The sequence below is a fragment of the Phoenix dactylifera genome, unplaced genomic scaffold, assembly GCF_009389715.1.
Source record: "Phoenix dactylifera cultivar Barhee BC4 unplaced genomic scaffold, palm_55x_up_171113_PBpolish2nd_filt_p 000241F, whole genome shotgun sequence".
Classification (NCBI taxonomy): Eukaryota; Viridiplantae; Streptophyta; class Magnoliopsida; order Arecales; family Arecaceae; genus Phoenix; species Phoenix dactylifera.
The window spans coordinates 386,826-408,313 of record NW_024067738.1 but is presented as its reverse complement, the minus strand read 5'-3'; the positions used below and the strand labels follow the sequence as shown (position 1 = coordinate 408,313).

At 40.7% G+C, this 21,488-nt stretch overlaps 1 protein-coding gene across 1 annotated transcript; it reads left to right on the top strand.

Annotated features, from left to right (window-relative positions):
- Positions 1-14,237: 14,237 nt before the first annotated feature.
- On the top strand, positions 14,238-21,446 carry LOC103718041 (plasma membrane ATPase-like). The gene is made up of 16 exons (XM_008806683.4): positions 14,238-14,426; positions 15,990-16,109; positions 16,188-16,424; positions 16,524-17,285; positions 17,403-17,525; positions 17,629-17,733; positions 17,824-17,968; positions 18,061-18,225; positions 18,326-18,564; positions 18,656-18,688; positions 18,834-18,915; positions 19,014-19,174; positions 19,297-19,470; positions 20,011-20,193; positions 20,318-20,499; positions 21,174-21,446. The coding sequence occupies exons 1-16, from the start codon at positions 14,370-14,372 to the stop codon at positions 21,268-21,270; spliced, it is 2,865 nt and encodes a 954-aa protein (XP_008804905.1). The 5' UTR covers positions 14,238-14,369; the 3' UTR covers positions 21,271-21,446.
- Positions 21,447-21,488: the final 42 nt, after the last annotated feature.

Sequence of the window (21,488 nt, the reverse complement as noted above, 5' to 3'; positions counted from 1 at the left end):
TATAAGAAAGAAGCCATTATTGACCCCCAAGCATGGCCATTTGGTCTTTGTATAAGGCTCTTGTTCATTAACAATATGATAATTAAATGGATGTGGGAATTTCCAATTGATGATCACCTATGTCACATATAATAAATTTATCGTTCTTCTGACTTGGCCAAGATATGATGCCTCCATACGATGTCGTTTTGACTTGGTTTAAAAGGGATATGTGGTTTGAGCCTGGCCTTGCAGTCGTGAGCACTGCTGTCATGGTTATAGCATTAAAATTCGAAGGCACGAGACAAGATGATGGCAGGATGGGGGAATAAAATTTCTACGAGTGGTGCCTTTTTTTCTAAATGGGGGACGAATCTACACCACAAACCTTCTACTTCTTGGGCTAGTTGACCCCGCAACTGCTCTTGTTGTCTATTCAAGTGGATGAATGGTCCCTCTTACGGAAGATTTTGAAGGCATCAATGCCTTCAGAAGACAGAAGTAATGTTTGTTTACAAGTGTCTCGCCTCCCTGCATTGACGTGATTCCCCTCATTACCATTAACGTACCTCTCACAAGGAAAAGAAGCCAAAGAATTCGTCAGCCTCATTTTTCCTCTCTCTCTCTCTCTCTCTCTCTATATCTATCTATCTATCTATCTATCTCTCTAGATGAGCATGGCCATTTTGCTGAAAAGAAAAATTATTTCAGATGAATAATTCTAACGTCGTATTGTTAAGACTTATCCTTCCTATGGTGAGCTGTTGTTCTGAAATGGATACATGGCAGCCTATAATTAGTTGCCTAAGAACACTACACAAGTTATTTGACTATTGGTTAGGGATGAGTGAAATAGATACTTCATATATATGGGAGCATGTTATAGTTTCTTTAGAAAAGGAATATAACAAAGCTGTATGGACAAGCAATGCATGTCTCCAAATTGGCTTCTATAACAATAGATAGCTTTCTACCCTCTTTGAAGAGAAAGCCCAATTTGAGATGTGGATAATTTATCATTAGGAAAAAAAGAAAAAGAAAATTCAGATGTGGCTATGATATATAGCAGCAGCATAACAAAAATAGTAGCGCTTGGATATATGATCATGCAGAAGTGTGAGTCATGTTAGGGTGCAAAATTACACATGTACAAATTTGAGTCACATTACATGCATGTTTCAAGGATGCAACAAAGCCTGACAGCATATTTTTCAGCTATATATGCAGGTATGCAATACAATGATATTCTGCATGATTTATAAATGAACAAGATATGAGGCTGGGTTCATAACTTAGCGCCCTTGAATGAATGGAAAGCTCCAAGGTTGTAGAATGCAAAAGATGTTGGCCAGATCTTTGTGAATTGCTCATATTGCCAATCGGTAGGTTGTTTTAAGCAACATCATTAGTCTCAATGTTCTGGAAAAAAAAAAGATGTCCAAATTTGATATCTAATGATCTCGGAGGAACCTATTGCCGCCCAACATGGCTTCCATGGACTCCAAGTAGGATTGCCGAGATTAAACCATTTGATTAGGAACCTTTGGAATTGATTTCGCTTATTTATGGATGTTGCATGGAGAAAATGAATACATTAATGATAGAAAACATTATAGTTCTTTTCATTTGAAAGGAAAAAACATTATAGATGTGACTTGCCACCATGGAGAAATAAAAAAAAGGGGAAAACACAAGTTTACATCTTTTTCCTTCACTTGCTTGCTTAATTCTTGGAGCCATAGTCATCAGGAAACATGTTTCTCAGTATTAAAATGTTCAAAATACGGATGATTCAATAATTTTCTAATCCAAGCTGACATCATTCTGTACCGATAAATCTTTCTGTTGGAGTTCTTAGAAAAAATAAATTCTGCCAATGTTGAAAGAAAAATATTAGGAGCATGAGACATGAAACTACATCATTATTAATTGCAGTAAAGTCATGAATATATCACCATAACAAGATATTATGATTAGGTTATGATAATCTTATGCATCAAAACAAAAACATATCTCATAATGTTATTCATCTTTTAGTTATTAAAAACCTCACGAGAATTAGGAGAATTTTGGTGTCGTAGATAATTGTCATTACATTGTTTAGTTATTAAAATTCCCTGCAGCGACAGCCTGATCGCAAACAAGATGCAAAATAATTCAAAGAGTCTGCTGCAACTGTGGATAATAAAGCAAGCCTTACAACTATGATAAATCAAGAAACTTGTTAATGAAAGGGCATGCTTTATGGGTACATGCTTGTAAGCAAAATTTTCATATTTATCATGAGAATTACAAGAACTCTGCTTCTTTCCCCTTTTTTTTAGGATAGACAAAAGGAGAAATCTTTATGTTGTGGTTGAAATCTGGCCTGAGGGCGACCATGTTGGAAGAAGTCGAGGAGACGTCGACCAGGACGAAGAAAGAAGGCCACCTCCTGCGCTTCGGGATACCTGCACGAAGCCTTGGCCGGAGATTTCGACGAAGGCCCTCCAATGGCTAAGTTAGCTGAGCTTTTGGAGAGGTTTCTGAGTGCTTTAGATGGCCTCTTGTAGCTTAAAATAGCTTATAATGGCCTTCCGAAGGCCATTCCCTATCCATTTTTTATAGGATGAGGGTCTCGATCGTTACCTAAAATTTGGAGTCGATTTGTGATTAGCAGGACATCAATTGGAGGCGGCATATGGCACGGAGATCAATCCCACGGGCGGAGAATTCGGGAGATATCTTTCGGACTTATTCTGAGGGTCCGCCACGTCATTCCAAACAGAAATGGTCGAGGGAGTTCTTAAATGCGTCGTGTGTGCACTTACTTCGAGGCGTTACCTAGTGATATAAGAGGGGTCACTCATCAATGCCCTGCTCTTCGAGATGGCTGTCATAATGACCGGCTTTCAATACCGCGATCCAGGAAGATCTGCTGAGGGAGCTTTCGAGTTTGCCACGTGGCACGATCTGGTCACTCAACCGCCTGAGAATAGATTCGCGGGATCTTCGACAGGATCGAGGTTGACAGGGCCGAGGTCGGCTCGGCCCCGAGCCATGGTCGGTTCGGTCTTTGATGGACTGAGGTCGGCCTGGCCTCCATGATACCGCTTGGATCAATTTGCAATCCAATGGAAGTGGGAGAAAAGACAAGATAAATTTCTTGTGCAAGGAGGAAGATAACTTTCATTCAAATACTTGGATGCCTTCTTATTACAATTCATGACTATTTATAGGCAAGTCATGGGTAACATGAAAAGACAAAAGAAAATGAAAGGTCAAAAGTCACCTTAATATGGGTAACTCACACAATAAAAGACATCAAAGCCAACTAAATTTTCTTAGAAAATTTAAAAGGTCAAAAGATGCCTGCCTCTTGAAATACCTATAACTTTCTAACGATAACTTGGATTTTAATATTCTTAGGCTTGTTGGAAAGAAGAGAAAGAGACCTGAAACTTTTATGTTAATAAATTTTCTAAATTCGGCCATTTAATACTCTAAAAATGGCATGAAAGTTGTATGACGTTCATGCACTTGCATCATACTCCCCCGGTTGAAGCTCAACTCGTCTTCGAGTTGTCCAATGCCTCTTCTTTATTATGATATGGAATTAGATCAGAAATATTGAAGGTAGCAGAAACTCCATAGTCACCAAGAAGTTCAATTTGATAGGCATTTTCTCCAATACGCTTAAGAACTCGAAATGGTCCATCGGCACGATTTTGTAATTTGCTATATCTTCCATGGGGGAATCGTTCTTTACGAAGATGAATCCATACAAGGTCGCCTTCTTTAAATGATGCCGAGCGTCGATACTTATCAGCTCTCTCCTTAAACTTTTGATTGCTTTTCTCAATCTTAGATCGAACTTGCTCATGCATCTTTTTGATTTCATTAGCTCTTGCTTCTGCATCACCGCTAAATCAAACAACATGAGGAAGGGGAGCTAGATCAAGGGGGTCATTAGGATTGCACCCATAGACGATCTCAAAAGGACAAGCACCGGTAGTAGAACTACTTGAGCGGTTGTATGCAAACTCTGCTTGAGGAAGAATTAAGTCCCATTGCTTCTTGTTGTTGCCCAAATAACTTCGAATAAGATTGCCAAGGTTTCGATTCACCACTTCCGTTTGACCATCGGTTTGTGGATGATGAGAAGAACTAAACTAAAGTTTGGTGCCCAATTTCGCCCATAAAGTTCGCCAAAAGTGTCCTACAAATTTTGGATCTCGGTCCAAAGTGAAAGTCTTTGGGATGCCATGAAGTTTGACAATCTCTCGAAAATAAAGATCAGCAATTTTAGATGCATCATAGGTCTTCTCGCAAGGTACAAAATGTGTCATTTTAGAGAATCGATCAACAACCACCATGACCGAATCCTTTCCACGTTGAGTGCGAGGAAGACCAAGAACGAAATCAATACTTACATCCTCCCATGGAGCTTGAGGTATAGGAAGAGGAGTATAAAGGCCGGTGTTTTGAGCTCGACTTTTGGCAATATGGCATGTTCGACATAAGTTGACATGTCTCTCTACATCCTTTCTCATCCTCGGCCAAAAGAAATTTTCTTTGACAAGGATTAAAGTCTTGTCTCGGCCAAAGTGTCCTCCAAGTCCTCCATTGTGGGCTTCTTTGATGATTGCTTGGCGAAGAGAGCAATTAGGAATACATAATTGGTTACCTTTAAATAAGTAACCTTCTTGAATTGAATAATCTTCATGAGGAGCATCACTGCATCGAGCCCAAATCTTGCCAAATTAATCATCATTAGAATAGAGATCTTTGATGAAATCAAAACCGATTACCTTAATCTCCAAGGTTGACAATAAAGCATGTCTTCGACTAAGAGCATCCGCAACTTGATTGAGACTTCCGGCTTTATGACGGATGGTGAAGGTAAAAGATTGCAAAAATTCAATTCACTTGGCATGCCTTGCACTAAGCTTGTGTTGAGTATTGAGGAATCGCAAGGCTTCATGATCGGAGTAGAGAACAAATTCCTTAGTCACAAGATAGTGCCGCCAATGACGAAGAGCCTCAACAATAGCATAAAATTCTTTATCATATGTTGAATAGTTCTTTCGCCCATCTCCAAGTTTGGCACTAAAGAAGGCAATAGGGCGTCCTTCTTGACTAAGCACTGCGCCAATGCCCACATTAGAGGCATCACAATCCACCTCGAAAACTTTTTCAAAATCTGGCAAGGCAAGGATAGGGGCCGTTGTCATTAATACCTTAAGCTTCTCAAAACTTTCTTGAGCCTCCATAGTCCATTGATAGGATCCACCTTTCAAACAATTTGTGATGGGGGCCATAATAGAACTAAAATGTCGTATAAACCTTCGATAAAATGTGGCCGACCCATGGAAGCTCCGGATCTCGTGAATGGTACAAGGTACCGGCCAACTAGAAATAGCTTCAATCTTCTTAGGATCAACTTTGATGCCGTTGGCGGTGACCATATAACCCAAAAATATTAGGCTATCAGTCAAGAAGTCGCATTTGCGAAGGTTGACATAGAGCTTCTCCTTTTGCAACATCATAAAGATTTGTCTAAGATGCTCCAAGTGTTGCTCTTGATCCCTGCTATAGACCAAAATGTCGTCAAAGTAAACAACGACAAATTTACCTATATAAGGTTTGAAGATTTGATTCATGAGGCGCATGAATGTGCTTGGTGCATTAGAGAGCCCAAATGGCATCACAAGCCATTCATATAGTCCATCTCTTGTCTTGAATGCCGTCTTCCATTAGTCACCCGGTCTCATGCAAATTTGATGATAGCCACTTCGAAGATCAAGTTTGGAGAAGATGCAAGCGCCGGCAAGTTGATCTAACATATCGTCTAGCCGAGGGATAGGAAAACGGTATTTGATGGTGATCTTGTTAACAGCTCGGCTATCAATACACATGCGCCATGTTCCATCCTTTTTGGGGACAAGTAAGGCAGGAATCGCACATGGACTCATGCTTTCACGTACCAAACCTTTGGCCACCAACTCGTTCACTTGTCTTTGCAATTCTTCATGCTCCTTGGGACTCATTCTATATGCCGTCTTGTTTGGTAAAGTTGCACCTGGCATAAGATCAATGCAATGTTGAATTTCTCTCATTGGTGGAAGACCAGAAGGAATTTCATCGGGAGTCACATTTCGGAATTCCTGCAAAAAAGAAGTAATCTTGGGTGACAATAAATTGCCCTCCGGGTTAGATTCCACCACTATAAGAGCATACGCTTGGGAGGCTTCTCGAATTTCAACTTCAAATTCTGCCATGGACAAAAAGGTACTTCCCTCTCCCTTAATGGGTTTGGGTGTGTTATCCATATTTGAAGGCCCAAGGGTTATTTTGACACCATTCTTCAAGAATGTATAAGTATTTTTGTATCCATCATGAACAACCCTTCTATCAAATAACCATGGCCTCCCCAAAAGTAAATGGCAAGCATCTATAGGAACCACGTCACACCATTTTTCATCACGGTAATTTTTCCCCATTGAAAATTGAACAAGGCAACGTTGGAAAATTTTTACCTCATTTCCTTTCTTGAGCCAAGAAAGAGAATATGGGTGGTGGTGAGGTTTTGTCTTGAGTTTCAACTTTTCCACCATCTCCATTGAGACGCAATTCTCGCAACTTCCTCCATCGATAATAACATTGCAAATTTTGCCATGAGCCGTACATCGAGTATGAAAGATGTTGTGCCGGTGCCACATGTGATCATCTTCGCTTCGTATTGAATTCAGGGTTCGACGGACCACAAGAGCTTCACCATGATCACTATATGTGATGTCTCCTTCAATTTCATCATATATAGAATTTGACTCATTTTCTTTACTATCACCTTCTTCGACAAGAGAAACCACTCTTCTATTTGGACACTCAGAAGCAATGTGCCCATAGCCAGAACACTTGAAACATTGAGGTCGAGATGATGTTGGCCGAGAAGAAGATGAAGCATCTTTTTTCACCATCGTGGTTGGCTTAGATGTAGAAGATGAATGAGATTGCGATGCACTCCCCCGGTTAGGAATGCCCTCACGCTTGAAATTTCGGCCTCCAGGAGCATTTGTTAAACCCTTTTCTCGCCGTTGTTGAAGTTGGCGTTCCACCTTAGTAGCAAGTTTAATAACATCATTAAGAGAAATAAAAGAATGGAGATGTACCATATCATGGATGTCACGCCTCAATCCGCTAAGATAACGAGCTATTGTTTGCTCTTCGGCCTCTGCTACACCACAATGAACCATAAGATTGTCGAACTCTTCAGTGTACTCCTCCACAGTTCGCATCCCTTGAGTGAATTGATACATAGTGAGAAATGCATCTTGAAGGTAATTTTCGGGAAGGTACTTTTTACGAAGCTCTTTCTTCATTTTCTCCCAAGTACGAATCTTGGTTTTGCCCTCCTTTGCTCTTTGCAACTTGAGGCGCTCCCACCAGATTGATGCATATTTTCGAAGCTTGATGGCTACAATCTTCACTTTTTAAGCTCATCGAGGACCTCTTGGTAGTCAAAGATTCGCTCAACAGTGTTAAGCCAATCTAGAAAGATGTCGGGTTGCATTTTTCCTTCAAACTCAGGAATGTCTACCCTGATGTCTGGAAATCGAAATTGATGACGATGTTGGTGAGATGAAGAAGAGTTGCTCCTCCTACCACGACGCGAACTTTGGTCACGGAAGATGTTGCGATCTTCTTCAGTGGTGCCACCCTCCTCTTCACTCAATTTTTGCTCATAACGAGCCAACCTTTCGGTAAGGCTTTGGACTTGCCGCTGCAACTCATCATTCTCTATGTCGTGAAGATCTCGCTCTCTACGAGGTTCTTCATCGCTAGAACAACTTTGGTTGCCTCGGCTTGCCATGGTTGGTTGAAGCTTGCGTCAACACCACCACGAGAAATGCGATAGGATTCCTCTCGAAACGTCAAGAGATGATTACCTCGCTCTGATACCACTTGATACCGCTTGGATCAATTTGCAATCCAATGGAAGTGGGAGAAAAGACAAGATAAATTTCTTGTGCAAGGAGGAAGATAACTTTCATTCAAATACTTGGATGCCTTCTCATTACAATTCATGACTATTTATAGGCAAGTCATGGGTAACATGAAAAGATAAAAGAAAATGAAAGGTCAAAAGTCACCTTAATATGGGTAACTCACACAATAAAAGACATCAAAGCCAACTAAATTTTCTTAGGAAATTTAAAAGGTCAAAAGATACCTACCTCTTGAAATTTCTATAACTTTCCAACCATAACTCGGATTTTAATGTTCTTAGGCTTGTTGGAAAGAAGAGAAAGAGACCTGAAACTTTTATGTTAATAAATTTTCTAAATTCGGCCATTTAATGCTCTGAAAATGGCATGCAAGTTGTCTGACGTTCATGCACTTGCATCACTCCACCTTGAGGTCGGCTCAGCCTTTGGCGCGTTGAGGTCGGCCTGGCTCTAAGGTTTGCTCAGCCAGAATTGGATGACTTCATGCCGAAGTAGGACGATCCATTTTGCCTCCCATCACTTTCTATTAAAAACTTTTAGTTACAAATGCAAACCTTTGCATCAAGTTCGATTTGCAGGTCCCATCAACAATTTAACATACCTGTATGAACATCTTCACGGTCACGTTTTAGGTTGCAAATGGTCAAAAAATGTTAGTAGTTTTCTTGGAAACGTGATTATCATTAGAATTCATCCATAAAATAAAGAAGGTCAAAAGTACTGTCGATCATTCAAATAAAAATTGAAGAGCAGAGCATACCTCTTGCCTTCAAGCTTAATTACCTGAAAAACCTCCAATAAATTGAGTCTTATATTACATACATGGGCATCTTTCATGCAGGTTTCTGCAGCTGATTCAAGAGCTTGTGGGATATGTTTGTGGCAACGATCAAAAAAGAAACAAAAAAACCTACCTCAGATGCGTGTTCTACCAAAGATATCCATATTTAATGCAAAGCCACGGCGTCATGTTCAAAAATGCAAATAACCGAAACTTGTGCTGATATCAACTGCACCCGGTTTGCCGATTTTCAGATCTTGGTGCCATTTCTTTGTACGGGCACATTTGTGGTGACCTCTCTCATAGCAAAAAGATACCAGAGCCTTTCGCTCGGCAGCATTTGGATAAAGATGAACAACCATCAAATAACATATATTTTGTATCATATATAAGACCATTTTGTTTGATGACTACCCATCGAATGCTGCATAGTATTTTACAGTGTAAGCTATGTATCATACAGGATCCTTGCTCGAAGGCCACACTATAGGGACATCGAAAGAATAAGAAAAGAAAGCATCCAACGTGTTGGCTGTAAGTCCATGGCTTAGGATGGATGATTAAGGGTGAAAATGGACCGAATAATATCCGTCCAGATCTATATTCGTATCCGCATCTATCCAGATAATATCCATGTACGTTAAAAAAAAAAAAACGAACATAGATATAAATAGACAACTAACCGATCTATATACGTATATTCAATTTTCTTTGTAATCCTAATTTATATAATAATCGTGAACTTTCATAGAAAATAAATAATCATATCAACATGTTATTAGCTTGATCTATCTTTTATTTAATATTTTTTTAATTTTATAGTTATAGAATTTAATTATTTAATATATATATTTATATTTATATCTATAATTTTTATATCCATTCTATATTCATATTAATTTAAAATAAATATAAATTTTTATATCAAATTAATTTTTAGACTAATATTGATATCCGTATTTATATTTCAACATCAACCAACATATTAGCACCGATATGGATATACTGGTACCGAATTGGTTTCAGCCTTACGGATGATTAAAAGGATCGAACCCCGTAATGCGGTCAAGCATGTCGATCGAGTGAAAAAGAAAAACATTAAAACTGTGCTGAGTACTGACGACCTAGCAGCCCAAAATAGCGTTCAAACGGCGGCTGCTCTAGCTTTTGAAGACACGTCAGCGACGGGTATTTGGAAAAGTTTCCACGGGTTTGGTGTAGGCTCGGCAAGTCGGCAGCATAAACCAATCCTTGTTCCCACAGGGTAAACCGGATCCAGAATCATTCCAACTCTCCATGGAGGCTTGGAGGTTGAGAGAACTCGGAACCAAAGAACGAGGGAGGATTGCCTAGAGGATGAATTAGTATTATAAGATTCTTAATTTCCCTCGCAGACAAAAAAAAAAAAAACCTACGGATTCTCCAAAGTTTATCAATTGTTTACTAGACTCCGTGCATAATTCATGCATCTAACTAGGTATATTAAAACACTGTCTTTTTTTTCTATAGTTAGAGAGTTACTTCAATACAATTGAGCCATCACGGAATCATAAAAATTAAAGAATGAGATAGAAAATACGACAAACATCGTGATTTCCATGCACCAAAGCACCTCGATGATATAAATGACACGAAAGTTTGTTGACAAAAATGTCTTATGGATCTTCCGAGGATAACTTGATCAATCACTCATGCTCCAACCATCACAATATGTTCTCTCTTAATGTCTTTTTATAGCATAATAAACAATATTTCTATGTACTAACAGAGACATCATACAGTATAATACTGATATTGGATATCTACCTTCAGAAACTGCTGCTAATGTAGCTTTCGACAGGCTTCTTCTCTCCAGCTAAGCAAGGTCCATCATTTTAGTGGTGCACGGCATCGCAGTAGGTCGATGGATCCAACAGCAAGACCGCATAATATCTAACGCCCCGTTTGGATCGTGGAATGATTCCATGGAAATCAACATCTTGTTGCATCCTTGTCTCATAATTTTGAAGCCAGCTTGTTTGCCCTTCAAAACAATGCTCAACTCCCATCAAGCTTCACACGTGTTCAGAGAGATCAATGGGATGGCTGACTAGGTGGTCTTCTATGCGGCCCACTACTCCGATGGTCTTGTCTGGATGGACGGTAGATTTGTGCCAGAGCCATTACGTAGTATTTTATTTTCTGATTTTGTTAGCCGCATTCACATCCATAATGTGTGAACCACCGTTGTATAAAAAAAAATACTGCTCATAATTTGGAAGCTCGAGAGCCCAAAGAGTAGTCGAAACAGGGACAGCCATGGTGAATAACGGACCCTGCACACGTAAGAAAGAAGACTTTTGGGCAAGCGGCTGAGGTGAGCAGGAGACGGCTGGCCGAGGAGAGTAGGTTGGCGTTTGGGAAAAGTTTCTTCGAGCTGCGAAGGAAATTGCCTTATTTTGACCACTGTTGGTCACAAAGCAAGTTGCATCTCCCTTTCACAAAGACTCTCGGGTCGTTTCGAGCTAAATCAGACACAGTTTTTATAAAATATTGACACATACCATAGACTTGAGTTAAGATTAATATAATTGTCATAAAATTGGACTTGGCCCGAGTGCATCAATTGAGCCAAGAACAGCTTGGTTTCTTCTCAAAAATTTAAAAAGGTAAAAGTGAAAAAAAAATGATAATCAATTCTTTTTGCGTTCCATCTTAATCTATCCCATTTTTTCTTGGGTTAACAAAAACAAAAGAAGTTAATTACATTAAGTTTCAAACTCTTATTTTGATCAATAATTAGTTTTATCTTTTTTTTCACCTTCAGACGAATGAAACATAAATATTCTTCTATATCATTAGAATTTTCTGAAAAGTAACTACCTCGGTTAGAGGTTGGAAGAGAGTAACCAGTCATAAAAGGTCCCAAAAATGTGGGCCGTTGTGTGAGGACTTCGCAATTCCATGTTTCCACGAAAAGACATTGCATTCCGCCTGGAAGCAGACTTATTAAACTTTAACTTGATTTGGATGGATTGATATGCGTGAACTTACTCTGTTAGTCCAAGTAATTTTTTCTTTTTGAAAATATATGATGTGGGATTGGGAAGTTGGACAGATTTTTACCAATTCAGTGATTTGGGAAGATAAATAAGGGGAGGCATTCCTTTCATATGCAGACTTTGATATCCTAAACCTATTTAATAACTCTTTTTTTTTGGGCTAAAATTTAATCAAAACTTTCTTTTCTCCAGGGAAAAGTTAGTTGAATGATCTACAAATTCGAAAAGATGACATCTTTGAAGAAAAGGTAAAAGAAAACCAGTCAACAAATTCCACCCCGCTCGATCAATGCTTGGCGCAGTTCTGGGAGCGCGTCATAGACGCTTAGCAGTGAAGGGATCTTCTTTAGATGAGCGAGGATGTTCTAATCCTTACGAGCTCTAAGATCACATCTTTGGAATAAAATCCAGTTGGAAAAGGAAATCCAATTAGAGATAAGCTGCCCATGAGTTAGTCTAGCTGCTGTGCAAGAATGACAAATACAAATGCCAAATGAGCCAATCTTTTCTTCCCAAAAGAATGTTTGAAACTAGTTTTGCAGGTTCGCGTCATTGATTTTTAATGTAACATACACACTTTCATTATTGGTTAGCTTTTATAGATGACGATATGCACCCGGTGTGAATAAAATTACAAGTCTGTATTTTTTACCACTTTATATGTATTAAAAAGTTATACTTTTTAGAAACTTCTGATCGAGCTTTTGATGACTTAAAATGTAGAGAGTAGTCATATTATATATATATATATATATATATATATATATATATATATATATATATATATATATATATATAATTTTTATGAAACCCGAAAGTGATGGAGGTTCTATACATAAAACTTATCGTTCTTGATGTAAAATTACCTTCTTTTCATAGTATCGTAGGAAGCAATGCAGGCCACTTCTGTTAGAGATGACTTACTTCACCGGTCTAACCAAAGCGAGTAACATAAAGACCTGCATACTTTTCGTTAATTATAGTTAATCTTGATATGCCACTATTGTATTATAGCTTAAATTGTTGGAATGAGTAAAAAAAATCAAGGAAGAAAACTTTGCATAATATATTACATTAGGGCCTATGTTTTTTTAAAAATTTATTTTTTTGATCGGACGGACAAATTAGAGCATATGTTTTAAATATCACAGCATTCTTTTATAAAGTTGATTATCGCGAGAGTCCCTACAAAAATGATATCGATTGAGCGTTCAATTTTGTTTTGGTTAGGTCAAAATTATTATTCATCATATTGCTACTTCTATTCAAACTACTCATCTTTCTCTATTGTGACATACGTGCAATTGTCATTTGAAGACATAAAGCCACTCTAAAGAGCAAGACGGTCAACTAAATTTGTATTATTTCTTTCATATTATATGATATGATGTTAATTGTTGGGAAAAAAAGAAAAGAATTTTATATCATGAATCATCTATTTTTGTCTCTTAGCTATAATCTTTAGAATCATAGTAGCCTGACTCTCTTATTTCTACTAGGAGAAAAAAAATCCCCTCTACACACAGAAACCCCTTGGCTAATCGTTTCGGTTCTGTGCCGGTCAAGTCAAGTTGAATCTAGCAATTGGTCCACAAATTTATTTTCTACATCTTCCATCGTAACCCACCATAAGTCACTATAATCCAAAATTGTTAATTCTTAACTGAGACGATCCATTCAAATGATGTACTAAATTTAATCTAAAAAAAATTGAATCCAAACTCGAATTGGATTTTTAATCAAGTTTGGATGCGAGTTGGGATTTCCGGAGTTTTACTGGATTCGAATCCGAATCCCACTTTTCTAATTGAACTCCGATGTGGATATGACCTCGGTAATCCAAACCGTTTCAGCGGTATCTATGAAGCTATCACCTTTCCCTTCACACTATTATAACTAATTGATATTATTTCCCCTAATTCCACTATATCATAATTTAAGGATTACAGAGACAGCATTATCCCTGCCCATCATGTTCTCCGGTTATTTGTAACTGACGTGCTTGATCCAACGGCCAGGATCTTATAATTCTTATAATGATTTGAGTTAAAAAATTAAAAAAACCGTCATTCCCGATCTCCGTGCCGCGGCCTCGGCGGGAGGAGAACAATAAATAAACCGCAACCCGGTCCGTGGCAGACCGGACCGCTCCAATATTGGCACAGGGATCCGAGCCGCCGAGACAGCAAGTAAAAGTGGGACCCGGGGCTTCGAGGTCAAAACCGCCCAAGAATTTAGCTGGCCTTTTGGAGTCGGCCAATAAGAGGGGGCCACGTAGCGCCCTTGAAGGCACGTCAGCTGGTAAACGAAGGACAGCGGAGGGGGCCTCCGCTCGTGGGCGGGCGCGGGCGCGGGCGCGGGCGTCCGGGGTGGGCCCCGCCGAGTTTGGCGTAGGGGGTGGGGCTCTCAGGGTATAAAGCTGGGTGCGCGCGTTGCAGCAGAGGGCACCGTGAGCTGCTGTCTTTCTCCCCCTTCTTTCTCTTTCTTTCTTTCAGAAGAAAGGAGGAAAGGAGGGCAACGGTCGCTTAGCTCGGGACTACTGGGTTCTTTTTTTCTGGTATTTCGATTGGAGGGGAGAAGATGGGAGGGGACAACGCGATCAGTCTCGATGAGATCAAGAACGAGGCCGTTGATCTGGTGAGCCGCTGCTTCTTCAACTACTAATATCTTTTTTTTCCCCCTCCCTTCTCTTCTTGTTTCTAACTCTTCCGCTTTTGCTTAGTTAGATTTTTGATGACGTTTTCTATTTTTCTAAATCACTTTATATGTGGATGATGGGATGAAGTTCCGAAAGAAGGAAGAGGGAATTGGTGTCTCTAGCTTATATTGAAGCTTAATATAACCTTTTCTTTTGAGATTTTTTTTCTTTGCTTTTGAATAAAAGCGAAACAATCAGGTAGCCTTTCGCTAGCCATTACGGTGTAACAAAACAGAAGTAGGTACAAATAAATATATTATATTTCAAGAAAGTAAGTTATCAAATAAATAAATAAATTGAATATTTAAAATTAGTTGTACTGGATCCGTTAACGGATCTTCTTTTTAGTGGTCGCATGCACGGTTTTTTTTAATGCCTGTCTCTCTGCCTCGAATCTGGAAAAAGCTAAGCTTCCGCCGGCGTCAAATGCGATACAACTCCTGCTTCGATCACGGTTGTTTTCACTGCCATCTTGCGTTTTGTTTTCTAGAAATCAAAGCTTCCGTATCCTTTTACAGTTCTACTTCTTTCCTTTCTTTTCGCTTATTTTTTCTTAGATTAACCAAAAAAAACAGTAAAGAAATAAAAACGTGGTGGTGCTGATGGGGTGCGGTTTTTCCAACTTTTTTTGGAGGGTAATAAGTGAGACAAGAACTGAGGGTAATCGGAAGATAGTGATTGGAGGATTGATGTGATGTCTTGCGCTGTGGGTTAGTTGCAGGATTATTTTTTTTTTTTTGTTTGTTTGTTCTGCACCCAACGTTCGTTGACTTGCAAGCCACACCATCAGGATTTGGTGCATAGGGTTCCCGATATCTAATATTCAAACTTGAAATTTAGAAAGGCTGCCCTTTTTCTTATATAAAATTTGATCATTCCCACGTAATTATTGCCCTTGTAGGCCGGTGGACCAAGTCTTTCTTCCTTATGAGTTGCTTTAATTATGTAAAGATTATTCTGGTGGTTGGATTCAGGAGTGTAGTTTGATGTCCCTACTGTTTTCTATCCCAAAGAAGTAATAATTTGTGCGTAACAAAACTTTTTATATTTGTTCCCTCTTGCTGGTTCTATCCACCATTCTCTGTTAATCTCATTCATCTAGAAAGCAAATCAAGTTTGATTACATGTAGCGAGGCTCCAATTGAGTTTAAACTTGGAACATTGAAGGACCGATTGGTAGAGCAAGACAAGCAAAACTTGAGCTCTGCTTGGCTTGACTTTTTTGCCAGCCAAGTGACGTCTACGACCAGTTTCTACGAGGGGCGTGATTCCAAAGTTCGTTGAATTTTATGTGATTCTGAAGTCGAGGACATTGGTTCATACCTTCTCTTTTCCTCGTTCGCATTTTGTGCACTTTTTTCTGGAACTTACATAGATTTTTTTCGGATAACTTTACTGAGGCTTTCGACACCGTTGAAATTTGGAACCTCTCCTCGGTGCAGCAGTTGTAGGAGATGGCTCACGGCTACTGACTTTGTGTGCGTTCTTGGTATGTTACACAGGAACGGATTCCCGTAGAGGAAGTGTTCGAACAGCTGAAATGTACCCGGGAAGGTCTCTCGGCGTCGGAGGGAGAGAACCGGCTCCAAATCTTCGGCCCCAACAAGCTCGAAGAAAAGAAGGTCCCAAAATCTTAACCTTCCTTCTTTGTGATGTGTGCGCGTGGTTTTCTAAAAGCTTAGAATGATGCTTTGCAACAGGAAAGCAAATTTCTCAAGTTCTTGGGATTTATGTGGAACCCCCTCTCCTGGGTCATGGAGATGGCTGCGATCATGGCTATTGCCTTGGCAAACGGTGGCGGGAAGCCCCCAGACTGGCAAGACTTCGTGGGAATCATTGCGCTGCTTGTCATCAACTCCACTATCTCTTTCATCGAAGAGAACAACGCCGGCAACGCAGCGGCCGCCCTCATGGCTGGCCTCGCTCCGAAAACGAAGGTGAGAAGAAGCTCTCGAATCTCGTAAAAATTCGTATCTTTCCTGCAGTCGAATGAATTGCTTCTCTTATCGTCCTTCTGCATGGTTTGATGTCTGTAGGTGCTCAGAGATGGCGTCTGGAGTGAGCAGGATGCTTCCATTCTGGTTCCGGGAGACATCATTAGTATCAAACTGGGAGACATCATCCCGGCTGACGCGCGTCTTCTCGAGGGAGATCCTCTGAAGATCGACCAGTCCGCGCTCACCGGCGAGTCCCTCCCCGTCAGCAAGAATCCGGGAGATGAGGTGTTCTCCGGTTCAACCTGCAAACAAGGTGAGATCGAGGCCGTCGTCATCGCCACCGGGGTTCACACCTTCTTCGGGAAGGCAGCCCATCTGGTGGACAGCACCAACCAAGTCGGGCATTTCCAGAAGGTCCTGACAGCCATTGGTAACTTCTGTATCTGCTCCATCGCCGTCGGGATCTTTGTCGAGATCATAGTCATGTTCCCGATCCAGCACCGCAAGTACAGGGACGGGATCGACAACCTCTTGGTCCTCCTGATCGGAGGGATACCGATCGCCATGCCGACCGTCCTCTCGGTGACCATGGCCATCGGGTCTCACAGGCTATCCCAGCAAGGTGCCATCACCAAGAGGATGACCGCGATCGAAGAGATGGCCGGCATGGATGTCCTCTGCAGCGACAAAACCGGCACCCTCACCCTCAACAAGCTCAGTGTCGACAAAAACCTTGTCGAGGTCTTCACCAAAGGTGTCGATAAAGACCATGTCCTCCTATTGGCAGCCAGGGCTTCCAGGACAGAGAATCAGGATGCTATCGATGCCGCCATGGTTGGCATGCTTGCTGACCCTAAAGAGGTATATCTCCCTCATTCATGTCCATTTCTTGAATTATTTCTTGAATTCATGGCGACGTATGAAGCTTCTTTTCCTCTGGCTCTTTATTAAGTTGAGATACCAATGTATGACTCTCAGGCAAGAGCTGGCATCAGGGAGGTGCATTTCCTTCCCTTCAACCCTGTGGACAAGAGAACTGCTCTTACTTACATCGATGCTGATGGCAGCTGGCACCGTGCGAGTAAAGGGGCCCCTGAACAGGTACAGTGCTTGCTGGTTTTGTTCATCCTTTCGATCCTCACTTCTCTTTGGATAGATCACAATAGTTTATGGCTCGCTAATTCTAACTGGTCCATGGAAACAGATCATGGACCTTTGCAGCTGCAGAGAGGATGTCAGGAAAAGGGCTCACAGCGTGATCGACAAATTTGCTGAACGCGGGCTTCGGTCACTGGCTGTTGCAAGACAGGTTTATGATTGTAATCACTATTGGTACTCTTATTGGCATAATGAATTCCTTATTCCTTAACGTTACTGGTCTTGTTGGCTCCGGTGGCAGGAAGTTCCTGAGAAGACCAAGGAGAGTGCAGGGGGGCCATGGCAATTTATTGGATTGTTGCCTCTCTTTGATCCTCCAAGGCATGATAGTGCAGAGACCATTCGTAGGGCTCTCAACCTTGGTGTGAATGTGAAGATGATTACGGGTAATTGGGCTGAATCCTTCCATCATTGAGTTATCGATTTATCGTAAACTTTAGCTTGTCATCTGTTCTTAAATAAAATTTTCTGCCTTCAGGCGATCAGCTTGCGATTGCCAAGGAGACTGGCCGGAGGCTCGGAATGGGAACAAACATGTACCCATCCTCTTCCTTGCTTGGTCAGCACAAAGATGATTCTATTGCTGGACTTCCAGTAGATGAATTGATCGAGAAGGCTGACGGGTTTGCTGGAGTTTTTCCTGGTGCGCTTCATTTGCATATTCTCTGCTGATAAATCTGAACTTCATAAACTTCGATTGTAATGACAATGGGCTGTTTCCTTGTCCTCTCTCTCTGAAACAGAGCATAAATACGAAATCGTGAAGAAGTTGCAGGAAAGGAAGCACTTATGTGGAATGACAGGAGATGGTGTGAATGATGCACCGGCGTTGAAGAAAGCAGATATAGGAATCGCCGTCGCCGATGCCACCGATGCTGCTAGAAGTGCTTCAGACATAGTCCTCACTGAACCTGGGCTTAGTGTCATTATCAGTGCTGTTCTCACCAGCAGAGCCATCTTCCAGAGAATGAAGAACTACACTGTGAGCTCTATCTGCCAGTATTCATCTTCCAAATCTTCATTCTTTGCACTTTGCTATGGCTGATATTTCTTTTCTTCTCTGTCGCTTGCAGATCTACGCAGTTTCAATCACCATCCGTATTGTGGTAAGTACCAAATAGAGATGGAATTTCCGAAATGCTTTTGCAAATTTGTTTCTGGTGTGATGGTCAAATTGTTGGATTCTTTCCTCGTAGATCCTAATTGTGGATACTGATATGAACTGTTCTCTCTTCTTCCAAAATTTTGTAGCTTGGGTTCATGCTTATTGCACTGATATGGAAATTCGACTTCTCGCCTTTCATGGTTTTGATCATTGCCATCCTTAATGACGGTGAATCCCTTACTGAATAGTTCAATTATTCTTTCTGTATGTTCCCTCAACTTCTAAGCTAATAGAGACTGCCTTCTTATGCGGTAATTCGAGTGCAGGTACGATCATGACAATATCGAAAGATCGAGTGAAGCCATCTCCGCTGCCAGACAGCTGGAAGTTGAGAGAGATTTTTGCTACTGGTGTAGTGTTGGGTACTTACTTGGCATTGATGACTGTCGTCTTCTTCTGGGCTATGAAGGAGACTGACTTCTTTTCCGTGAGTATTTTCAATCCCCTTCTCCTACATCTGGAACTGCTTTTGGATGAGCATGACGACTGATGCTTCCCCATTATCTACTAGATAACATTGATTTATTTGATTATGATGCCTCGATGCAGGATAAATTCAAGGTTCGATCATTGAGGCACAACGACCATGAAATGATGGCTGCATTATATTTGCAAGTCAGTATTGTGAGTCAGGCTCTCATATTCGTCACCCGGTCTCGCAGTTGGTGCTTTGTCGAACGCCCTGGACTTCTTCTAGTCAGTGCTTTTATGATTGCTCAACTTGTAAGTCCCCCCCCCCTAGTATCGTATTTTCCATCAGTCTTCATCTTTTTATAATAATGTCTCATTATCAATATCAGCAAGTGGTTTATGTTTATCAATAATCTCATCAACAAACCTGTCTTCACTTTCCAACATTCAAAAAGCTTTAACATACAAGATATGGTCAAGTGTAACAGCCCTTCAGAATCCTCTACTCCTTAAGTCCTCTTTCCTGCAATCTGCAAAGCTAGTTTGCTTACTTGAATTTGGGTACCATGCTCATTGACCATTGATAAGAAGCGGCCCCAGAACCCCGTCCCTGCTCTTCATATGTGGTCGCAGTGCTGATACTTCTACTCTTTTCTGCATCTTGACTCTTGCCATTTTCTCTGTGTGGAGTTGCATTCCACTATCCACTCATGTCCCACATAACCAGAGCTAATGCTCCATTAAACTTTTACAACATAAATGTCTGCAAACAGGTCTACTCCTACTCAATTAAAATAAGTACTCATGCATCTGGTGCTACTGCCACGACTGAACCAACATTCCTATTGGCAGGTTGCAACTCTCATTGCTGTCTATGCCGACTGGAGTTTTGCACGGATTAAAGGTGTCGGGTGGGGCTGGGCTGGAGTGATCTGGCTCTACAGCATTGTTTTCTTTGTCCCACTTGACTGGTTCAAATTTGCCATTCGCTACATTCTAAGTGGGAAGGCTTGGGATAATCTCCTAGAGAGGAAGGTATGGCACCTATTTAATGTCTTTTTACCTATTCAGTTTGTCGATTCCTTCAGACAGCCATCCATTTTCCTTGTTGCTTGCTGTTGATCTTTTTTGCTTATCATCTACTCTTCTATGACTACAGACTGCCTTCACCAGTAAGAAGGATTATGGTAGAGAGGAGAGGGAAGCTCAATGGGCTACGGCACAGAGAACGCTTCATGGACTCCAACCTCGGGAAACTAGCACTCTTTTCAGTGAAAAGAGCAGCTATCATGAGCTCTCAGAAATTGCTGAGCAGGCCAAACGGCGAGCAGAGATTGCAAAGTAAGTGGTTTTAAAAGTCCAAAAAGCAGTGGTTGCTCTCTGAAGTCACCATGCTTTTCGTTATTTCCTCTGGAGGTTTTATGCACTCACTAGTCAAATATTTTGATGGTTTTGCCAATGTTTTCTTTCATTTCTGGCTGTTGTAGCTATCAAGCCCTATCTCAACCTTGTGTTTGTTCGCTTTGAGAATCCTTATTTGCCTGTTGTTCCTATTAAGGAATACCTCTGGGGATATGGCAAACTTGCTATATCCTTCTACAAAATTTAACCATGTTACATCTAGGTCTTCTCCTCTTCTTAAATCCTTCAACACCTATTCGAGTGTCTCTCCTCTTTAAACTTTCTTAAAATTTTTTGTTATTCATGTCTTTGCACAGTTGCTATTGCTTTTCTACCACTTTGCCTTCAACCAACTTTCGCGAGTTCCTCACTCTGCTTTTTCCTAATTTTATCACACATCCATTGCAACAATCTCCTACACCACATTGCTTGTCTAATTAATTTGATTCATTGGGTTTTACACCCCGGTGCCCGCTAAGAAATTTATCTCTACTTTGGGCATCAACAAATGCTGAAACCGTCATAAAGTGGCACACGAGAGCCTGTCATTTCTCTTAAATAAGATCAGCAATTGCTAGACACTAAATTCTGCCATTTTTTGTGATCTTTTGCAGGCTAAGAGAGCTTAACACTCTAAAGGGTCATGTGGAATCGGTGGTCAAGCTGAAGGGGCTCGACATCAACACCATCCAGCAGAGTTACACAGTGTAGTGGTAATTTGTGCAAAGGAAAGAGACTTGCATGAACTGGTGGGCATGCAAGGGAAGCAGAGAGCGTTCACAATTCAGGGAAAGAAGTAGAAATTATATCAGTACGTGATGTAGCGAGTGCAATGTAATTCTAAGTCTATTTATCTTAACAAGTTACGTTCAGTTTCCTTGTCTTCTCATGATGAGCAGTGCATGAGCAGTGCCAATGGCTTCCTTCTT

Excerpts from the sequence above, each read along its gene's own strand:
- LOC103718041 (XM_008806683.4), top strand. The coding sequence starts at position 14,370 with ATGGGAGGGGACAACGCGATCAGTCTCGATGAGATCAAGAACGAGGCC. Across the intron at positions 16,110-16,187 it reads ACAAGCTCGAAGAAAAGAAG|GAAAGCAAATTTCTCAAGTT; the intron begins GTCCCAAAATCT and ends GCTTTGCAACAG. Across the intron at positions 17,526-17,628 it reads GTAAAGGGGCCCCTGAACAG|ATCATGGACCTTTGCAGCTG; the intron begins GTACAGTGCTTG and ends CCATGGAAACAG.